We start from the raw sequence: 16,323 nt of genomic DNA, 5'->3' as shown, positions 1-16,323 counted from the left end.
GATTTATGACTCCTTTTAGGCTCAAGATACATAAGAACTAGCATTGACGAGAAGGCAATGGCACCCCACTCCAGTACTCTTGCCTGGAAAATCCCATGGACAGAGGAGCCTGGTGGGCTGCAGTCCATGGGGTCGCTAGGAGTCGGACACGACTGAGGGACTTCATTCTCACTTTCATGCATTGGAGAAGGAAATGGCAACCCACTCCAGTGATCCTGCCTGGAGAATCCCAGGGACGGGGGAGCCTGGTGGGCTGCCGTCTATGGAGTCGCATAGAGTCGGACACAACTGAAGCGACTTAGCAGCAGCAGCAGCAGCATTGACTGAGCCTTACTGCATACCAGTCAACAACGTGAAGTAAAAAATTTTACTCGTTCTATACTTGGGGAAACAGACCCAGAGAGGTTTTAAGTAACCCACCCAGAGTCACACAGCCAGTAAATGCATAAACTGAGATTCGTCCCCAGAGGCCTGAACCCAAAGCCCACACTGAACCACTTCAGATACCATCTGACACAGGCCATCTGGTTATGATAGTCCCAACCTCATGCAATTCCACTTCACTTCACCATGACTTGCCTTCTTCGCCTCACACCTCATCCTCACTTAAGCGTTGACACAAAAGCTCTTCTTCCAGCCTGGGGACCACCTTCCTCCACTAAACCCAAAGCACACTTCACAGCTAAAGCAGCACTCTCTCACATTCGCTTTTCCCTATTGTTTCCTCATTAATCTGGTACATTTGTCCCCACTAAAGAACCAACAGTGATACATTATTAACCAGTCCTTACTAGACTTTCTCCTGTCTTTTCTTATCCCAGGATCATGTCACATGTCTTCTTAGGTTCCTCTGTGCTTTTTGAGTCTCATTTACAGGGGTTTTGATGACTTGAATACTGGTCTGTTCCCTCAATGTGGGTTTGTCTTGATGTTTTTCTCACAGTTAAAACTGAAGAGATGAGTTTTGGGAAGACCATGTGGTGCCATACCATCATGGGGACTTAACACTGATGTCGACCTTGGTCACCTGGCCCTAGGCAATATTCACCAGGTTTCTACTCTGCCTCCCTCTTCACACAACACTAGGTGGCTCAATGGTAAGGAATCTGCCTGCTACACAGGAGACTAAAGTTCCATCCCTGTGTCGAAAAGATTCCCTGGAGAAGGAAATGGCTGCCCACTCTAGTATTCTTGCCTGGGTAATCCCACAGACAGAAGAGCCTGGGGGGCTTCAGTCCATGGGGTTGCAAGAGTCAGACACAACTTAGCAACAAACAGCATAGAAGTAGCCACAAGGGAAGTTTAAAGTCGCTCAGTCGTGTCCGACTCTTTGCAACCCTGTGGACTGTACCCTACCGGGCTTCTCTTGTCCATGGGATCCTCCAGGCAAAAATACTGGAGTGGGTTACCATTTCCTTCTCCAGGGGATCTTCCAGACTCAACGATCGAACCTGGGTCTCCCGCATTGGAGGCAGACGCTTTCACCTCTGAGCCACCCCAGGGAGGATGGGTCCACAGTGAGGACAGAGGCAATCTTCCAAGCCTACACTGACTGCTACAGCACCACCAGTGTCAATTATGTAAATACTGGGTTTGCCAAAAGGTCCCTTCAGTTTATTTTCCTGACATGTTACAGAAAAATGCAAACAAGCTATTTTACGAACCCAACACTCAGTCCCTGGGGCACACTGCTCCCATTTCTAACGCTGAGGGGACACGTGGGCAAAGTGGCTGCCCTGTGGACAGCACAGATGTCTGGCTGGCCTTGTGACAGATGGGACTCCTGGACTGTCATTTGGATACTCAACACTGTACTGCAATACCACCGATGGCCTTACTCACTGGCCCAGGGAGCCCATTTGAGCCTGAGCAGACAGAGAAAGACCACATACACACGCACAGTCTCCACCATGTCGAGTTTATTATTCCAATGGCACTAATACAGCTGGAGGTGCTCAGTGACACTGTGCGGGCGGGGTTTCCTGCCTTCTAGCTTCTGTCCAAAGAGAACATCTACCCGCTTGTTTCTTGCCCCCTTCTGGAGGAAAATCCACTAGGGTCCATTTACCCAAATAAACCTCTTAATGCGTTTATTTTTAACTTTTTTTTGACATTAAGTTTCCCTCTCAACAAAAAAGTATTGGTTGTCCCATCCCCTCCCCCATCCCCACCGGCCAGATAAGTCCCTGCTGCGAGGGCACTTGTTGCCCCTGAAATCTGGAAATAAATATCGAAAGAAACGGCATCAAGTGTTCATGTTGAGCGATGGCACGAAGTGGGCCCCAGAAACCTGTCAGGCAGAGCATTACTGGGTCTGGACAGCCTCGAGGTGTTGTGGAGAATGTGGGGGCTTGTTGCTGTGGTCACTTGTCCCTGGGCGCGGGGGCCGCGCCGAGTCCCACCCGGTGGCGGGCTAAGCGGAGGCCGCCTACAACTTGTCCAGGAAGTTGTCCAGGGCTGGGATGCCTTCCTTCAGGCCTTTGCGCTTGCGTGTCTCCGCCACTACCTGACTGGGGCGGCTGGTGTTGTCAAAGGGGTCACCGGGCAGGATCTGCCAGTGGTCGAACACACACTGGGGGAAGGCCTGGCCGCCCGTGTTGGACCTCAGGTCAGCAGTGAAGCCTGCAGAAGGGGCAAACAGTGCTCAATGGGAAACCCAGTATGTGCCTCACGGTCCCCTGGCCAAGACCAGAAACACAGACTCACACCAGAGGATCCCGGAAGTCATGTTAGAGGTTAACCCCGTTACCCTACACTTCACCCAAAGGTTCCCCCCGACAAGGGCTACTGATTAAAGATTGAGGCAGGGCTGGCCCTTCCTGGGCCCCAGGCCTCCATCTGCACCTTCTGAGGATGAGCCAGATCTCCAGCACAGCTGCTCTGTGGCCGTGCTTAGATCCACAGGCCGAGGCCTCTACACTAAATCAACAGTCCTGAGACCCACGTGAGAGAGAAATAGGTCATCCCCTCCTTCACAAGTGTGCTGCAGAAAACTGCAGTAGGCAGCTCCCCTCATGATGAGAAAGGATGGGCCAGGGCTCTATGTCTGCTGGGCTCCACCCTAAAGGCAGTGGGCATCTGAGGACCACACCAGACTGGTACTCACCAAAGGACTCATTGACAGGAAGGTAGGCCTTCACAACAAACATGGGGGTGCCGGCCACCTGGGTCTCCTCAAAGACGTGGCCCCGCTTCCTGTTCAGGACACCGTAGATGCCACCAACCACTTGTTCTGGACACTGTCGGGCAAAAAAGGGCTCTGAGCAGCTGCTGGGCAGGACGGAACCCAAAACAGCAGCTGGGGGTTCCCAGCCCAGCCCCCTTACCTGGATCTCCACAAGATAGATGGGCTCCATGAGCCGGGGCTGGGCAGTCAGCACACTGGCATACAGGCAGCGCCGAGCCGTGGGGATGATCTGGCCACCCCCACGGTGGATGGCATCAGCGTGCAGCGTCACATCATGGACGTCAAAGCGCACGCCCCGCATGTTCTCCTCGCACAGTGCCCCCTATGGAGGAAGGAGGACCACCATCAAGAACCCACCTTCACAGCAGCTCTGAGGGAGAGGCTGGCCACAGCTGTCCTCAAGACCACACACAGTCCCACCTCGGCCGCTGACTGGCCCTGCTGTGCTGTGCCTGAGCACCCCCTCACCTCTTTGGTGGCCCACTGGAAGCCAGCTACCACACTGTCCTTGATTTCATTGAGGTATTGCACACCCTTGGTGATGTCCGTGAGGATGTTGGGGCCCGTGCCATCAGGGCCGAAGCACCAGATCTTACGGGCCTCGGCCACATCCCACTCGTACTTCTCAGCCAGGTAGCGGGCCCGCTGCTTGAGCTCCTGGCGGGCGGACACCTCGCCCTTGTCGATGTCCTCAGCCAGGCCGTCAGGGAAGGGCCGCGCCTTCATATAAAGCCTATTGTGCTTGTTGGGGGACTTGGATAGGCAGAGCACGTTTGACTCCTCGCTGACAGTCTCCCGGTACGAGACAACTGGGTCAGATTTCTGGAAGAGGAACGTGCAAGGTCAGGTCTGCCCCAGAAAGCAGACACCCCAGAAAAGCATCTTCCTAATGATACCCACTTCACACTGGCAGAGGATAGAGAGCAGGGCAGGCTCCACGTGACTTCGTGTAAACAAGTGTGCAGCTAGCTGCTCGCTAAATGCCCACTGCTAACAGGGCTGGCTAAATACACTTATGGTAAAACTGTATGTGCAGTATTAATTGAAAAGTGATTGCAAACATACAAGTGCAAGATCCCATTTCAGAATAGTTTCCTTATTTAGAAAAAAATATGAAAAACCTGTCAATTCCCTCAAGAACAGAAATTTTCATTCCCGTAACTAAAAAGGCTTAACAAGGAAAAACAGCATGTAAAGAAACCCAAAACCTTGGCCAAGCAGACACAGATCTGAGCTCATTTTTAGGAAAAAGCAGAAAATGGAAAACAGAGTGCACCAGCTGGCGGTGGTGGGGCCGCCTACAGAACCTCAGTGTCTGCCCTTTTCACAAGTTTTTCTTTTTTTTTTTGGTAAACTTGTTAGCAGAAATTAGCAGACCCCTCACACTCCAACCCTGCCTGCGCATCTAAACAGCTGATGTCACAACACCACATATTATCTGGCAAAAAGGGGCAAAAGGAAGGAGAATCAAGTGACCCCCACCAGCGGGCCTCTCAGAGCCCACCCAGGTCGTGCTCTCCATCAGCCCTCTTGGTATAGGGGATGCAGGCCTCCAGCTGTCACTGCGTGGCAGCACCAGCCTCACCTTGATGGGGATGCAAGCGTGATCCTCCTCCAGGTCCTTGAGGCAGATCTCCAAGTGCAGCTCCCCAGCCCCCGCGATAATGTGCTCCCCGGACTCCTCGATGATGCACTGCAGAAGGCCAAGCGTCAGCCCAACACCGACCCCAGGACCCAGGACCATGCGGTAACCCAAGGGATTCCAGGGGGCAAGTGGAAAGCCAGCTCCAGCTGGACAAGGTGGACTCCCAACACAGGGTTTAGGGGGAAGGTATCAGGGCCCGTTTTACTAGTTTTCAACATTAACCTTCTAAAAAGAGCCTCAGGGTCCAACCAGTCTGAAAAAACTGTATCAAAGTAGTGTATCAAAGTTGGATTCCTGGGTGGAAAACCACCATTTAAATGGGCAGGAGTTCTGCCAGGTCAGCCCAGCCACATCACATCAACAAGTCAACAACCCACCGCGGCAGGTGTCACCTCTGGCCAAGGGCCACCCACCTGCACCATGGGGTCCGACTTGGCCAGCCGCTTCAGACCTTCCACCAGCTTGGGCAGGTCGGCCGGGTTCTTGGCCTCCACAGCAACCCTGACAACAGGGCTCACACTGAACTTCATCACCCGCATGTTGTGGGCATGCTCAAAGGTGGTGATGGTGCCAGTCTTCACCAGGAACTGGTCCACGCCCACCAGGCCCACAATGTTGCCACAAGGCACATCCTCGATGGGCTCCACGTAACGGCCCATCATCAGGATTGTCCTGGGGAGGGGGGAACGACACAAAAGATGTCAACACACAAGCACTTGTGGGGCAGATCCCCAAGTCACCAGACAAGCCTCCCTTGTTTTTTTGGTAGTACCACACTGCACACGTATTAATTTCTAGACCAGCGAATGAACCCAAGCCTCCTGCAGTGGAAGCACAAAGTTCCCCTCCTTTGAACCTGTGGCTGTCTTCATGTCTAGAGGGGCAGAGCCAGCTCACTAGGGGCCAGTAACCCAGTGACATCTCAGTGCTGGTTCTGGCTCTTATCACCCCAAGACCAGGCAACGTGCTGCTGTGCCTATGCAAGTCTCTGCACCCTAGTGCAGTCAAGGCCTCAGAGAGTCCCACACCTGCAGCAATGACGTTGGGGGGGGTGGGGCGCCACTCTCAACTGCGATCTTTGGGATCACTCTAATTTCCTACCTGCTTCCCAGCTCAGAACTGCATCACACTGAGAACCCTTAGCTGGAGGAAGGGTACTATTTCCTGGTGCTCCCCTCCCCCGGGCAGGTCTCTTTCATTCAGATGACCCCACCGTTCCCCCCTCACTGGATGAAGGAGGAGGAGCAGGAGGCTGTTCGGCCCCCTCTAACTCCCTGAGTACCTCACCTCTGGATCGGCTTCAGGTACAGGTCCTCCTTCTTCCCAGGAGTATAGTTGGGTCCCATGATGCGGACCTTCAGGCCAGTAGACACCAGCCCTGAGAAGACCCGGCCGAAAGCATAGAACCGACCTTTGTCAGAGGTCGGCACCATTTTGGAAATGTACATCATGAGAGGGCCTTTGGGATCACAGCTTTTAATGCCTGAGAAAAGAAATGAAACCCCCAAAGGGGAAAACGTAATTCCATGGCAGCTCAGCTTTCCAAACTCCTGAGGCTCTGTCCAGCATCAGGCCCCCGGGGTGCAGGCAGGCCCCACATACCCATGGCTGCCTCATCGTCTGGGGGCCCCTCGTACAGGAGCTCACAGCGGTACTTCTGGGCCGTCACAGGGGAAGGCAGGTGGATGGTGATCATCTGCAGCAGGGCATCCCCAGCAGGCAGCCAGCGGCGCATCACAGCCTAGAGTAGAGGATGTGAGGGGGAAACGTCAGCAAGAGACCAGAAAGAAAATCAACAAAAGCAGCTCCAAGAAGGTGGGACTCCAGGCAGAGCCTCTCCACTTACCTTCAGAAGCGGTTTGCCCTCCTTGTCCTTATCTTCACTGTCCAACTTGATGTCCAGTTTTTCAATTAGTTTTGCAGTCTCCTCTTTCTTGAAGTTCATGATTGCATCAAACACCTAACATGCAGGAAAGATGGCAAAGTGGGCTTGAGAACATACTTGAAGTCTGCAGTTATGTGCTAGAGCCTGAAGGGCATGGATGGAGCAGGGCCAAAGCTGCAAAAATCCTCACTTACCATTAAACGCCTGACTTAATCTAGCAAATAATAGTGCAATCTCTCAACAGACTTAAAAAAACTCACCCTAAGTAAATGGGCATTCTCACTGAAAACTCACTGGCTTACAATAGTCAGCCCCTTCTGCCACATCTCGCCTGCTGCCCAGTCAAGAAGGCTGACTGACCCCAAGATGCAGCCCAAGAATGTGGGAGAGCTGTTAGCCAGGGTTGAACTGAGGGCCTTCTGACCTCCTGCTGTCTCATCCTTGTTCCACGAGCTGACATGCAGCCTGGCCCTGCCTTGCCTTGTGGCATCTTGCCATCGGTTGCAGCAGGTTGGGTACCAGACTGTCTGGGGAGCCCAAGGACAGCCCTGGGAATGGGTATCTACCAAGCTTACACTGGCTCACCTTGAAGATTGGGTCCAGGATGAGCTGGCAGAACGTCCGTGGCAGCTTCTTGCCATCAGGGCTGTTGGCTGACTTGCTGAACTTGCCGGTGGCTGGATCAAAGTACCTGTTCGGAGAACACCCAACCCAAGAGTTAGAGAAATCAGCGGCGAGGGGGGTGGTAATCTGGGTGACAAAAAAAAACCCTACGGACACTCGAGCAGTGTCTTGAACACTTACCGGTCTCCCCACAGCTTTTTCATCATGTCCTCCACCTTCTTGGCCCGCTCAGCAGGCCCTAGCTGTCCCTCGCCCTTGGCAGCAAACTTGGCCACATACATCTCGGCAAACTGCTTCAGGGTAAAGGCCCAACCGTGGAGACCAGACCCGAAGCCAACAGTACCAAGGACGGGGTCGATCTGCGAGAACAGGAGACAAGTTTAGCTGGAACAGTTGGACGAAAACCACAGCTACAAAATCCCCAGGCACTCCACACCTCAGACCTTAGATTTCTTCAATAGCCATCAGGTCAAAGTGAAGAAATTTTAGTCATCATGTACAAGGTGCCCAACCCCTGGGGGGGGAATGTGTGCAAAGATCCCACAGGGACTGCCCCATGCACCTGTCAGCAAGCAGCGGGAGCCACTACCTCATCCCCCCAGAAGTCCAGCTTTCCTGTCACTCTAAGGTTCCTTGAACCCCAGTTTCCACCTCCCAAGAATCCCCAGGAAGTCACTGATTGAGAAGCAGTTCCCCAGGGGCAGCCCAAGACCACAGCCCTTCCAGTCTGCCCCACGGGAGCAGTGGAAGGGGCTACTAGGAACACAGCAGAGAGAGGTACCCTAAACCCAGCAGTCAGGCTGTCCTACCATGATGTTGCCCATGGGGCCGCTCTCGCCCTCGCCGTAAGTGGAGATGATGACGTTGACGTTCTCCACGATGCGCTGGAAGGTTTGGTAGAGCTCCTCAGGCTCCAGCTGCAGCTCAAGCAGGGCCCGGTCCATCTTGTTCATCATCAGCACTGGCTTGATGCGCTCAGCGATGGCCTGGCGCAGCACCGTCTCTGTCTGCACACACACACCTGCAGACCAGCAGGGGATGAGGCGGCTCTTGCAGCCAGAGAGGGGACAGCCCCAGGTTCCAAGCCGTCCTAGGGGGTGCCCACTACTTACCCGACACGCAGTCCACCACCACCAAGGCACCGTCAGTGACACGGAGTGCAGCTGTCACCTCTGAGGAAAAGTCGACGTGCCCAGGGGAGTCGATGAGGTTGATGAGGAAGCCAGAGCCATCCTTGCTCTGCTTGATGAAATTCAAGTCGTTCTCTGAAAGCTCGTAGAAAAGGGAGATGGCCCTGAAAAGATGGGGACAGGTGAGCCAGGCGAAAGCCACACCTTAGCCTGGCCTGTGGTCAATCAGGTTCCCACCGAGGGGGAGTCAGGTGGACACTCTTCATTCTTAAGTGAGGCTGGGATCCAATAAAAAGCCAGGCAGATGCCGCAACCTGTCCCCTCCCCCTGCATTACTCATCCTTAAAGATGAACTTGAGACTCCCAACACAAGAGCCACCGCATCTGGGGACATTTATCTTCGCAGCACTCTCTGCCAGGGACAGCCACTTCCCTGGCACCAGAATCCACCTGGGTGCTCCCAGGCTCAACACACCTGTTGTCAAAAGGCAGCTACTACATAGGAGCTAGAAATCCCAAAGGTGACTTTTCACCCTTCCCTGCCCTGCAGGGAAGTGAGCCTCAGAGCAATGACCAAGGACAAATGACTAAATGAAGACACCTGCCATCACTGCTTTTTCTTTGGGGTGGGGGAGGTTCTCACCCTGACATCTGGGGTCAGAAAACTCACAGGGGGCTGCCGTGCACACATCAGGACTTTGGCATTGACCCCAGATGCCAACAGCATCCTCCAGACGTTGCCAAGAGCCCCCAGCTCCCTTCCCCTCCAACCTCCTTAACTCTACCACCCATCACTGTGCCTCTTCCCCTGGAGGCAAAAGTGCCCATCCCAGCAGATGAAGCTCCATCATCCCTCCCAGTTCAGAAGCCCAGTTCCAAAGTGCTCCTCTCCCCAGAAGCCTGTGGGAAAAGGCCTATGTCTATCCTTCCTGCCCACTACCAAGGACTCAGAGCAAGCAGCAGCCCCCTGTCCCTGTGGAGTCGACACCAAGGGACTTGCTCACGTTGACTTGATGGTGATGCAACGCTCCTGCTCATCCTTCCGGGTGTCAGTGAAGCGGGTCTCCCCAGCCCGGGCAGAGGCGATGATACCCGCCTTGCACACAAGGGAGTCCGTCAGAGTGGATTTGCCATGGTCCACGTGGGCAATGACAGACATGTTCCGGATGTTGGCCTTCTTGTCCATGATGGCCCGGATCTGGTCTACTGTGAAGTTCACCTGGGCAGGGTGGAGGAGGGGAGGGTCATGACAGGCCAGCACTCCAAGAAGGATCCTTGGCACAGAGACTTTGATCAATAGAGGCTGCTGGGCCCTAGCCAAAAGAGGCTGGTCCCCCGTGCTGCCAACTCCGACCTTTCTTTGTTAACACCCCTTTAAAGATGTCCAATTCACCCTGTCCCTGAAAAGCCTGATCTTGGCTGTCACACACAAAGTGAAAACTCAGAACGGAAACTGGGGACTAAGTCCCAAAGAGTGACAACAGATTCCCTTTATACTAGGTAGATACTGGGGTCTCGTGGGGTCCAGCTGAACCTCAGGTGTCCCACTGTGTGGGCACTGGTATACCCCGAGGCTTCCCAACCAAAGGAGCTCTCCGAACTCCAAGGTCACCCCTCTCTGGGGTTGTGGGGGTCAGTTAGAGCCATCCACCCCACCTTTGATTCATAAATATGCCACCCCCGGTTTGGGGAGGGGGGTTGCGCAGCCCTACCAGGCGCGAACCTCCACCTCGTGGCTTTAGATCAGGTGTTCACAACTGGGAGGTTCACGAAAGACAAGACACCAGGCCAAGATTACACAGCGGGAGAAGATCGGGCGCTTCTAAAGGTCTTACTCTTCTCTCCTTTAGCCATTTCCAAGACGCCCACGGCTCCCAGCAGAAAATTAGACTGAAACTCCCGGCCCGCGAGTTACATAAGGCGGCTCCCCTCTCCCGGCTCGCGCTGCGGCGCCCGCCATTACAGCGTCTGCCACATCATCATACCCCCCCCGCCCCGCCTCCGCCCCAGCTTCAGCCAGGCCCGAGACCCCGCGAGGCGGCGGCGCCCCCGGAAGCGGAGGTCGGCGAGCAGTGCGGCGTGCAGACATGGCGGTAGCCGCTTCACCTGTCCCGGCTCTACCGGCCCCGGCCGCCGCCATGTCTCCTCCCAGTCAGGGAGGCCACAGGTCTCCAGGCTTGGCAGCGCTAGCCCTGCCGAGGCCCCGCTGCCGTTTCAGGCCCCTGGTTGAACAGCGTTGCTCACCATGGTGGCGGATGGCGGTGGATTCTCCCAGGCAGTTCCGAGCAAGCTAGGTCGCGCCGAGGATGGCGGCGACGACGGCGGAAGAGAACGCTGACGTCAACACCCGAGACTTTATAGGCCGACGCCGGTTGGGCGGGTCATCTGACCTCGCTTCGGGGGCGGAGCGAAGCGACGCCGCGCGCAAGCGCAGGAACACCCTCCCCACCTCCACCACCCAACCCGGGTAACCCCTTAGGCGGCGGCGCGGCTGCTCTAATACCAAGGATCTGCATTCCATGCTTGGATTTTCCCGGGGGCGTGGTTGCCTCGAGCTGGGTGCGCGCGATGCAATACTTAGGTGCAAAAAGCGATGAGTGGCATTTTAGCTGAGACTATTATCCATATCTTAACAACTATGTCATTTTGCAAAGGGCCAACCACTTCTATGAAAAAGATATTACGATGTGAATAGAGTCTGTGGATTGTACTAAGATTAAAGTTTGATATGATGACTGACAGTACTAGGTCCGGGACAGGGAGAAGCGTACTTGGGACCTCTGGACTAGTTCTGCAGTCAGCTGTCTTTAATTATTTCTTAAAACAAAAAACCTTTCGAAAGCAGATATTAATCACCCACTTTTCCCATAAAGACAAATTCAGCGTCTACTACGCTAGGCATTGCTATAGGCTTTGTGGATAAAACAGTAAATAAAACACCATATCAGCTCCCTCACTCTAAGTGTTCTTACACTAGATATGCAGGTTTTTCTATGCTTCAGTTTCTTTATCTGCGCAATGGGATGATCAATACTACTTCTTTGTTTGAGGGAGAGTAAAATTCACTAAATAGATGTAGAGGGATTAGCACCGAGTCTGACACAGTTCTCAATACACCTCAGTTATTTCTAATTAGTTATCTTTACAATTATAGAACACATTTCAGGGACTGGTTTGCTGCATCACAAGCGTGGGAGCTAGGCGCTTTTCCACATGCGCAATCTCATTTTCTATTTCATTTTCTCTCCAGGGGGAGGCGCAGGAACACTATTTTGTATTCCTGTCCTGATATGACCCTAAGAAACCGTTGTATATCAGATCTTCGACTCCAGGAAAAGAATTGGCATTTAATTTAGGATCTTTATTCTTTATAAAGAGCCCAGCCCAATGCCTGGAACACAGTAGGCGCAAGTAAGTATATCTTGCATCAGGTAATCATATTCTCATTAGTGTAAATAAATCCCCTTCAATAAATCTTCCCCTAAATTCACTCTGTCAAAAGAAGGGAGCCTGCAGTGATATCCCTGCGCTGGAAGAAGAAACAGTTGTGCCTCTGTACGAAGCTATGCAAGTTCGAATAGACTCTAAAATAAGACTGTCTTCTCTTATCCCTACAAAGGGCTTTACGCATTTTGTTTTGTAAAGCGCGGTCACAGCCCTGATTTCATTTAATCAAAGATTACTATCACGATCCCACGTTTAACCCAGGGGGAAACTGAGGCAGTAAGGCGCTGCTCCCTAAATATCTATTGAACGACCGAGACGCAGAGCTGCAGGCAGCCAAAGTCAATGCCCTAGCTCAATTCCGGGTATTCAAACACGTGCGCCTGTGTTCGTGTCAGGAACGTTTTATATTAGTTTTACCAGGCAAGCGCATGCACCCTTCGGGGGACGCCTTTTCAGCAGATGGGTATCCAGCTTCTCATTCTTAATAAATGTTTTATCTTAACCTTTTTTAATGTTTAAAGTGCACTCAGCATACAACGTGTGCTAGGCTCCGTCTGAGGCACTCGACAGCACCTCCTTGCAAAATAGAACATTTCAGAGAAGAAAAGCAAAGGTTTTCATTAATAGGGTTGAATTTGCTCGCAAGTGAATAGATTGTTTATTGGGAAATTCTAACGTAGTCTAAGTTAAAGAAGCTGGGGAGAGGAGGATAGCGAAATTTAAGACATCCTTCCCCATACAGGGCTTCCCTGGTGGCTCAGATGGTAAAGAGCCTGCCTGCAGTGTGGGAGATCTGGGTTCAATCCCTGGATCTGGAAGATTCCCTAGCAAAGGAAATGGCAACCCACTCCAGTATTCTTGTCTGGAGAATCCCATGGACAGAGCAGCCTGGTAGGCTACAATCCACGGGGTTGCAAAGAGTCGGACACGACTGAGCGACCTCTCTTTCTACACTCTAACCCCCATGGGGAGGAGTTCCACCCTGAAGCTGTAGGGGTCGGGCCAGATGTTGGCAGAGGACAACTGCCCACCAGACCCAGAAACCTGGGGGAGAAGCAGAGCTTCAGCACAGAGAAAAAGCAGCCACAGCCAGGCTCTGGGTCTGCAGTAATAAATACCTGCGGGGGTAAAGGGCGGGGAGGAACCAAGAGAAAAAAGTAACCTCTGCAGGGAGGCTCTGCTGCGCATGCGCATGCTGCGGCGCAGGGAGGACAGGAAGGACCCCGGAGGCTCTGGCAGCGGCCCCTGCTGACCAAAGGCCGCCACTGCATGCCCCTTGCATCTGCCTTTGATGCTGTTGAAGGCTTATCACCACCTTTTAAATTTATTCGTTCATGTAATCTTCCCCACACCCCGGGTTTTGTGTGGCCTATTTTACGCAGGAGCAAAGTGAGGCTCAGAGAATTAATTTCCCCAAGGTCACACAGCTAATAAGGGTGGAACCAAGTGACTTTAAATTGTACGGTTGGAATATTACTCAACCTTAAAAAGGAAGGAAATTCTGACCCGGGCTACAACATGGATAAGACGACATTATGTTCAGTGAAATAAGCTGGAAGCAAATATTGCATAATTCTACCTATTGTCATTGTTTAGTCACTAAGTCATGTCCACGACCCCATGAGCTGTAGCCCACCAGGCTCCTCTGGCTATGCCATTTTCCAGGCAAGAATACTGGAGTGTGTTGCCATTTCCTTCTCCAGGGATCTTCCCCACCCAGGGTTCAAACCCGTATCTGCCTGCTTGCCAGGCGGATTCTTTACCACTGTGCTACCTGTGAAACCTTAATTGTACCTGTACTCCTTAAAGGAGTCAAATGAAAAAGACAAGCAAAGTAGTGGGTGCCAGGAGCTGAGGGAAGGGGAACGGGAGTCAGTGTTTGAAGGGGACAGAGTTTCAGTTTGGAAAAATTGAAAAGTCATGGAGATGGATGATGCGGGTGGCTGCACAACAATGTGAATGTACGGAACACACTAAACTGCACGCTCAAAAATGATTAAAAAGGTCAATTTTACGTCATGTCTATTTTGCCACAATAAAAAAGGAATGGTTTAGTCAGGAAGCAACCCTGCCCCACTACTACTTCCTAGATGGATTTCAGATTTGGCTGACATTAAGACAGATATTGTGAATGTAGATTCAGCCCTCACTGTCTGTGTGAATTTGGGCAAGTTACATAACTTCTCTGAGCCTCAAATTCTTCATGTAAAATGTTGAATAATAACAGAATCTGTTGAATTATGGGGATCTTGTGAAACTGAAATAAGTTAATATAAATAAAGCACCTAGGGACTTCCCTGGTGGTCCAATGGCTAAGACTCTGTGCTTCCAATGCAGGGACATGGGTTCCACCGCTGGTCAGGGAACTAGATTTCACGTGCCACAACTAAAGATCCCACATGCTACAGCTAAGACGGGACACAGCCAAATAAATAAATTTTTTTAAAAAGCACCTAGCACATTAAGCCCCATTGAAGAGTTTGCTCCTCTTATGGGCTAAACTATGCCTGCTCCTCAACTCACATATTAAAGACTTAACACCCCAGGACCTCAGAATGTGAGTTTATTTGGAGACAGGGTTTGAAAGAGCCAATTAAGTTAAAATGAGGTCTTTAGGTCCTAACTTAATGTGACACCAGTCATACTGGTGAGATTGTGGAAAGACAGGCCCAGAGGGAAACTGTGAAGACACAGAGAGAAGGCAGCCGTCTGCTAGCTACGGACAGAGGCCTCGGCAGAAACCAGCCTTGCCAACATACCTCCATGTGCGACTTCTGACCTCCACAACTGTGAGACGATAAAGTTCTGCTGTGTGAGCCACCCAGTCTGTGGCGTTTTGTTGTGACTGCCCCAGCAAACTGAAACAGCTGTCATTGTGGAATAAACACTAGATTTTATATATTGCAACCATTCCTTCTAGGAGCATTTATTAACACTTACTACATGCTGTACTGAAGAGAGGGAGGAACTCTCTTATATTTTGAGGCACAAAATTTAAACCGGGTGTTGGGTGCTCCAAAAAACTCAGTCCCAATGGTCATTATTATTTTTGACTGCACCATGTTGCATGTGAGGGTCTTATTGTTCCCCAACCAGGAATTGAACCCATGCTCCCTCGCATTAGAAGTACAGAGTCTTAACCAACTGGCCTGCCACGCAATCTCCCTGATGATGTTATTGTTGTTTAGTCTCTAAGTCGTGTCCAACTCATTACGACACCATGGACTGTAGCCCACCAGGCTCCCCTATCCGTGAGATTCTCCAGATAAGAATACTGGAGTGGGTAACCATTTCCTCCTCCAGGGGATCTTCCTGACCCAGGGATCGAATGGACGTCTCCTGCATTGGCAGGTGGATTCTTTACTACTGGGCCACCAGGAAATGCCCCTGATGATTACATTAAAAAAATTTTTTTTGGCCATACTGTGCAGCATGTGGGATCTCATTTCCCCAACCAAGGATCGAACCCATGTCCCCTGCATTAGAAGCATGGAGTCTTAATCACAGGACCATCAGGGAAGCCCTCTGATGATTATATTTTAATATCACTTTTTAAAATTCAAATAGGTAGCCGCCGCCGCGCCGCCGTCGCTCTCCAACGCCAGCGCCGCCTCTAGCTCGCCGAGCTCCAGCCGAAGGAGAAGGTGGGTAAGTAAGGAGGTCTCTATACCATGGCTCGTACAAAGCAGACTGCCAGCAAATCGACCGGTGGTAAAGCACCGAGGAAGCAACTCGCTACAAAAGCCGCTCGCAAGAGTGCGCCCTCTACTGGAGGGGTGAAGAAACCTCATCGTTACAGGCCTGGTACTGTGGCACTCCGTGAAATTAGACGTTATCAGAAGTCCACTGAACTTCTGATTCGCAAACTTCCCTTCCAGCGTCTGGTGCGGGAAATTGCTCAGGACTTCAAAACAGATCTGCGCTTCCAGAGTGCAGCTATTGGTGCTTTGCAGGAGGCAAGTGAGGCCTATCTGGTTGGCCTTTTTGAAGACACCAACCTGTGTGCTATCCATGCCAAACGTGTAACAATTATACCAAAAGACATCCAGCTAGCACGCCGCATACGTGGAGAACGTGCTTAAGAATGATGGGAAACATTTCATTCTTTAAAAAAAAAAAAAATTCTCTTCTTCCTGTTATTGGTAGTTCTGAACGTTAGATATTTTTTTCCCATGGGGTCAAAAGGTACCTAAGTATATGATTGCAAGTGGAAAATAGGGGACAGAAATCAGGTATTGGCAGTTTTTCCATTTTCATTTGTGTGTGAATTTTTAATATAAATGCGGGGACATAAAGCATTAGTGAAAGTCAACATGTTTCAGTGAACAAGTTTCAGCAGTTCAACTTTATAACAATTATAAATAAACCTGTTAAATTTTTCTGGACAATGCCAGCATTTGGATTT

The 16,323-nt window shown here is 51.6% G+C and overlaps 2 protein-coding genes and 1 non-coding gene across 3 annotated transcripts; 1 reads left to right on the top strand and 2 right to left on the bottom strand.

The window, feature by feature from the left end:
• Positions 1 to 1,904: 1,904 nt before the first annotated feature.
• On the bottom strand, positions 1,905 to 10,850 carry EEF2 (eukaryotic translation elongation factor 2). The gene is made up of 15 exons (XM_019964458.2): positions 10,716 to 10,850; positions 9,476 to 9,690; positions 8,454 to 8,635; positions 8,151 to 8,362; positions 7,522 to 7,700; positions 7,303 to 7,408; positions 6,679 to 6,792; positions 6,435 to 6,573; positions 6,120 to 6,315; positions 5,246 to 5,504; positions 4,773 to 4,880; positions 3,656 to 4,009; positions 3,327 to 3,509; positions 3,107 to 3,239; positions 1,905 to 2,622 (listed from the first exon to the last, which is right to left on the bottom strand). Exons 1-15 carry the CDS (start codon positions 10,716 to 10,718, stop codon positions 2,429 to 2,431), a joined length of 2,577 nt encoding a protein of 858 aa, XP_019820017.1. The 5' UTR covers positions 10,719 to 10,850; the 3' UTR covers positions 1,905 to 2,428.
• LOC139184290 (small nucleolar RNA SNORD37) lies at positions 7,777 to 7,841 on the bottom strand. The gene has a single exon (XR_011567879.1). It is a non-coding gene; the product is annotated as a small nucleolar RNA SNORD37 (small nucleolar RNA).
• A 4,639-nt stretch (positions 10,851 to 15,489) lies between the features above and the next one.
• LOC109561755 (histone H3.3A-like) lies at positions 15,490 to 16,213 on the top strand. Its single transcript, XM_019964456.2, has one exon. The coding sequence runs from the start codon at positions 15,590 to 15,592 to the stop codon at positions 15,998 to 16,000; it is 411 nt and encodes a 136-aa protein (XP_019820015.1). The 5' UTR covers positions 15,490 to 15,589; the 3' UTR covers positions 16,001 to 16,213.
• Positions 16,214 to 16,323: the final 110 nt, after the last annotated feature.

This window comes from Bos indicus, chromosome 7 (genome assembly GCF_029378745.1).
Source record: "Bos indicus isolate NIAB-ARS_2022 breed Sahiwal x Tharparkar chromosome 7, NIAB-ARS_B.indTharparkar_mat_pri_1.0, whole genome shotgun sequence".
NCBI classification, from domain to species: Eukaryota; Metazoa; Chordata; class Mammalia; order Artiodactyla; family Bovidae; genus Bos; species Bos indicus.
Note: the sequence above shows the minus strand (reverse complement) of the source record. Positions and strands in the feature narration are given on the sequence as shown.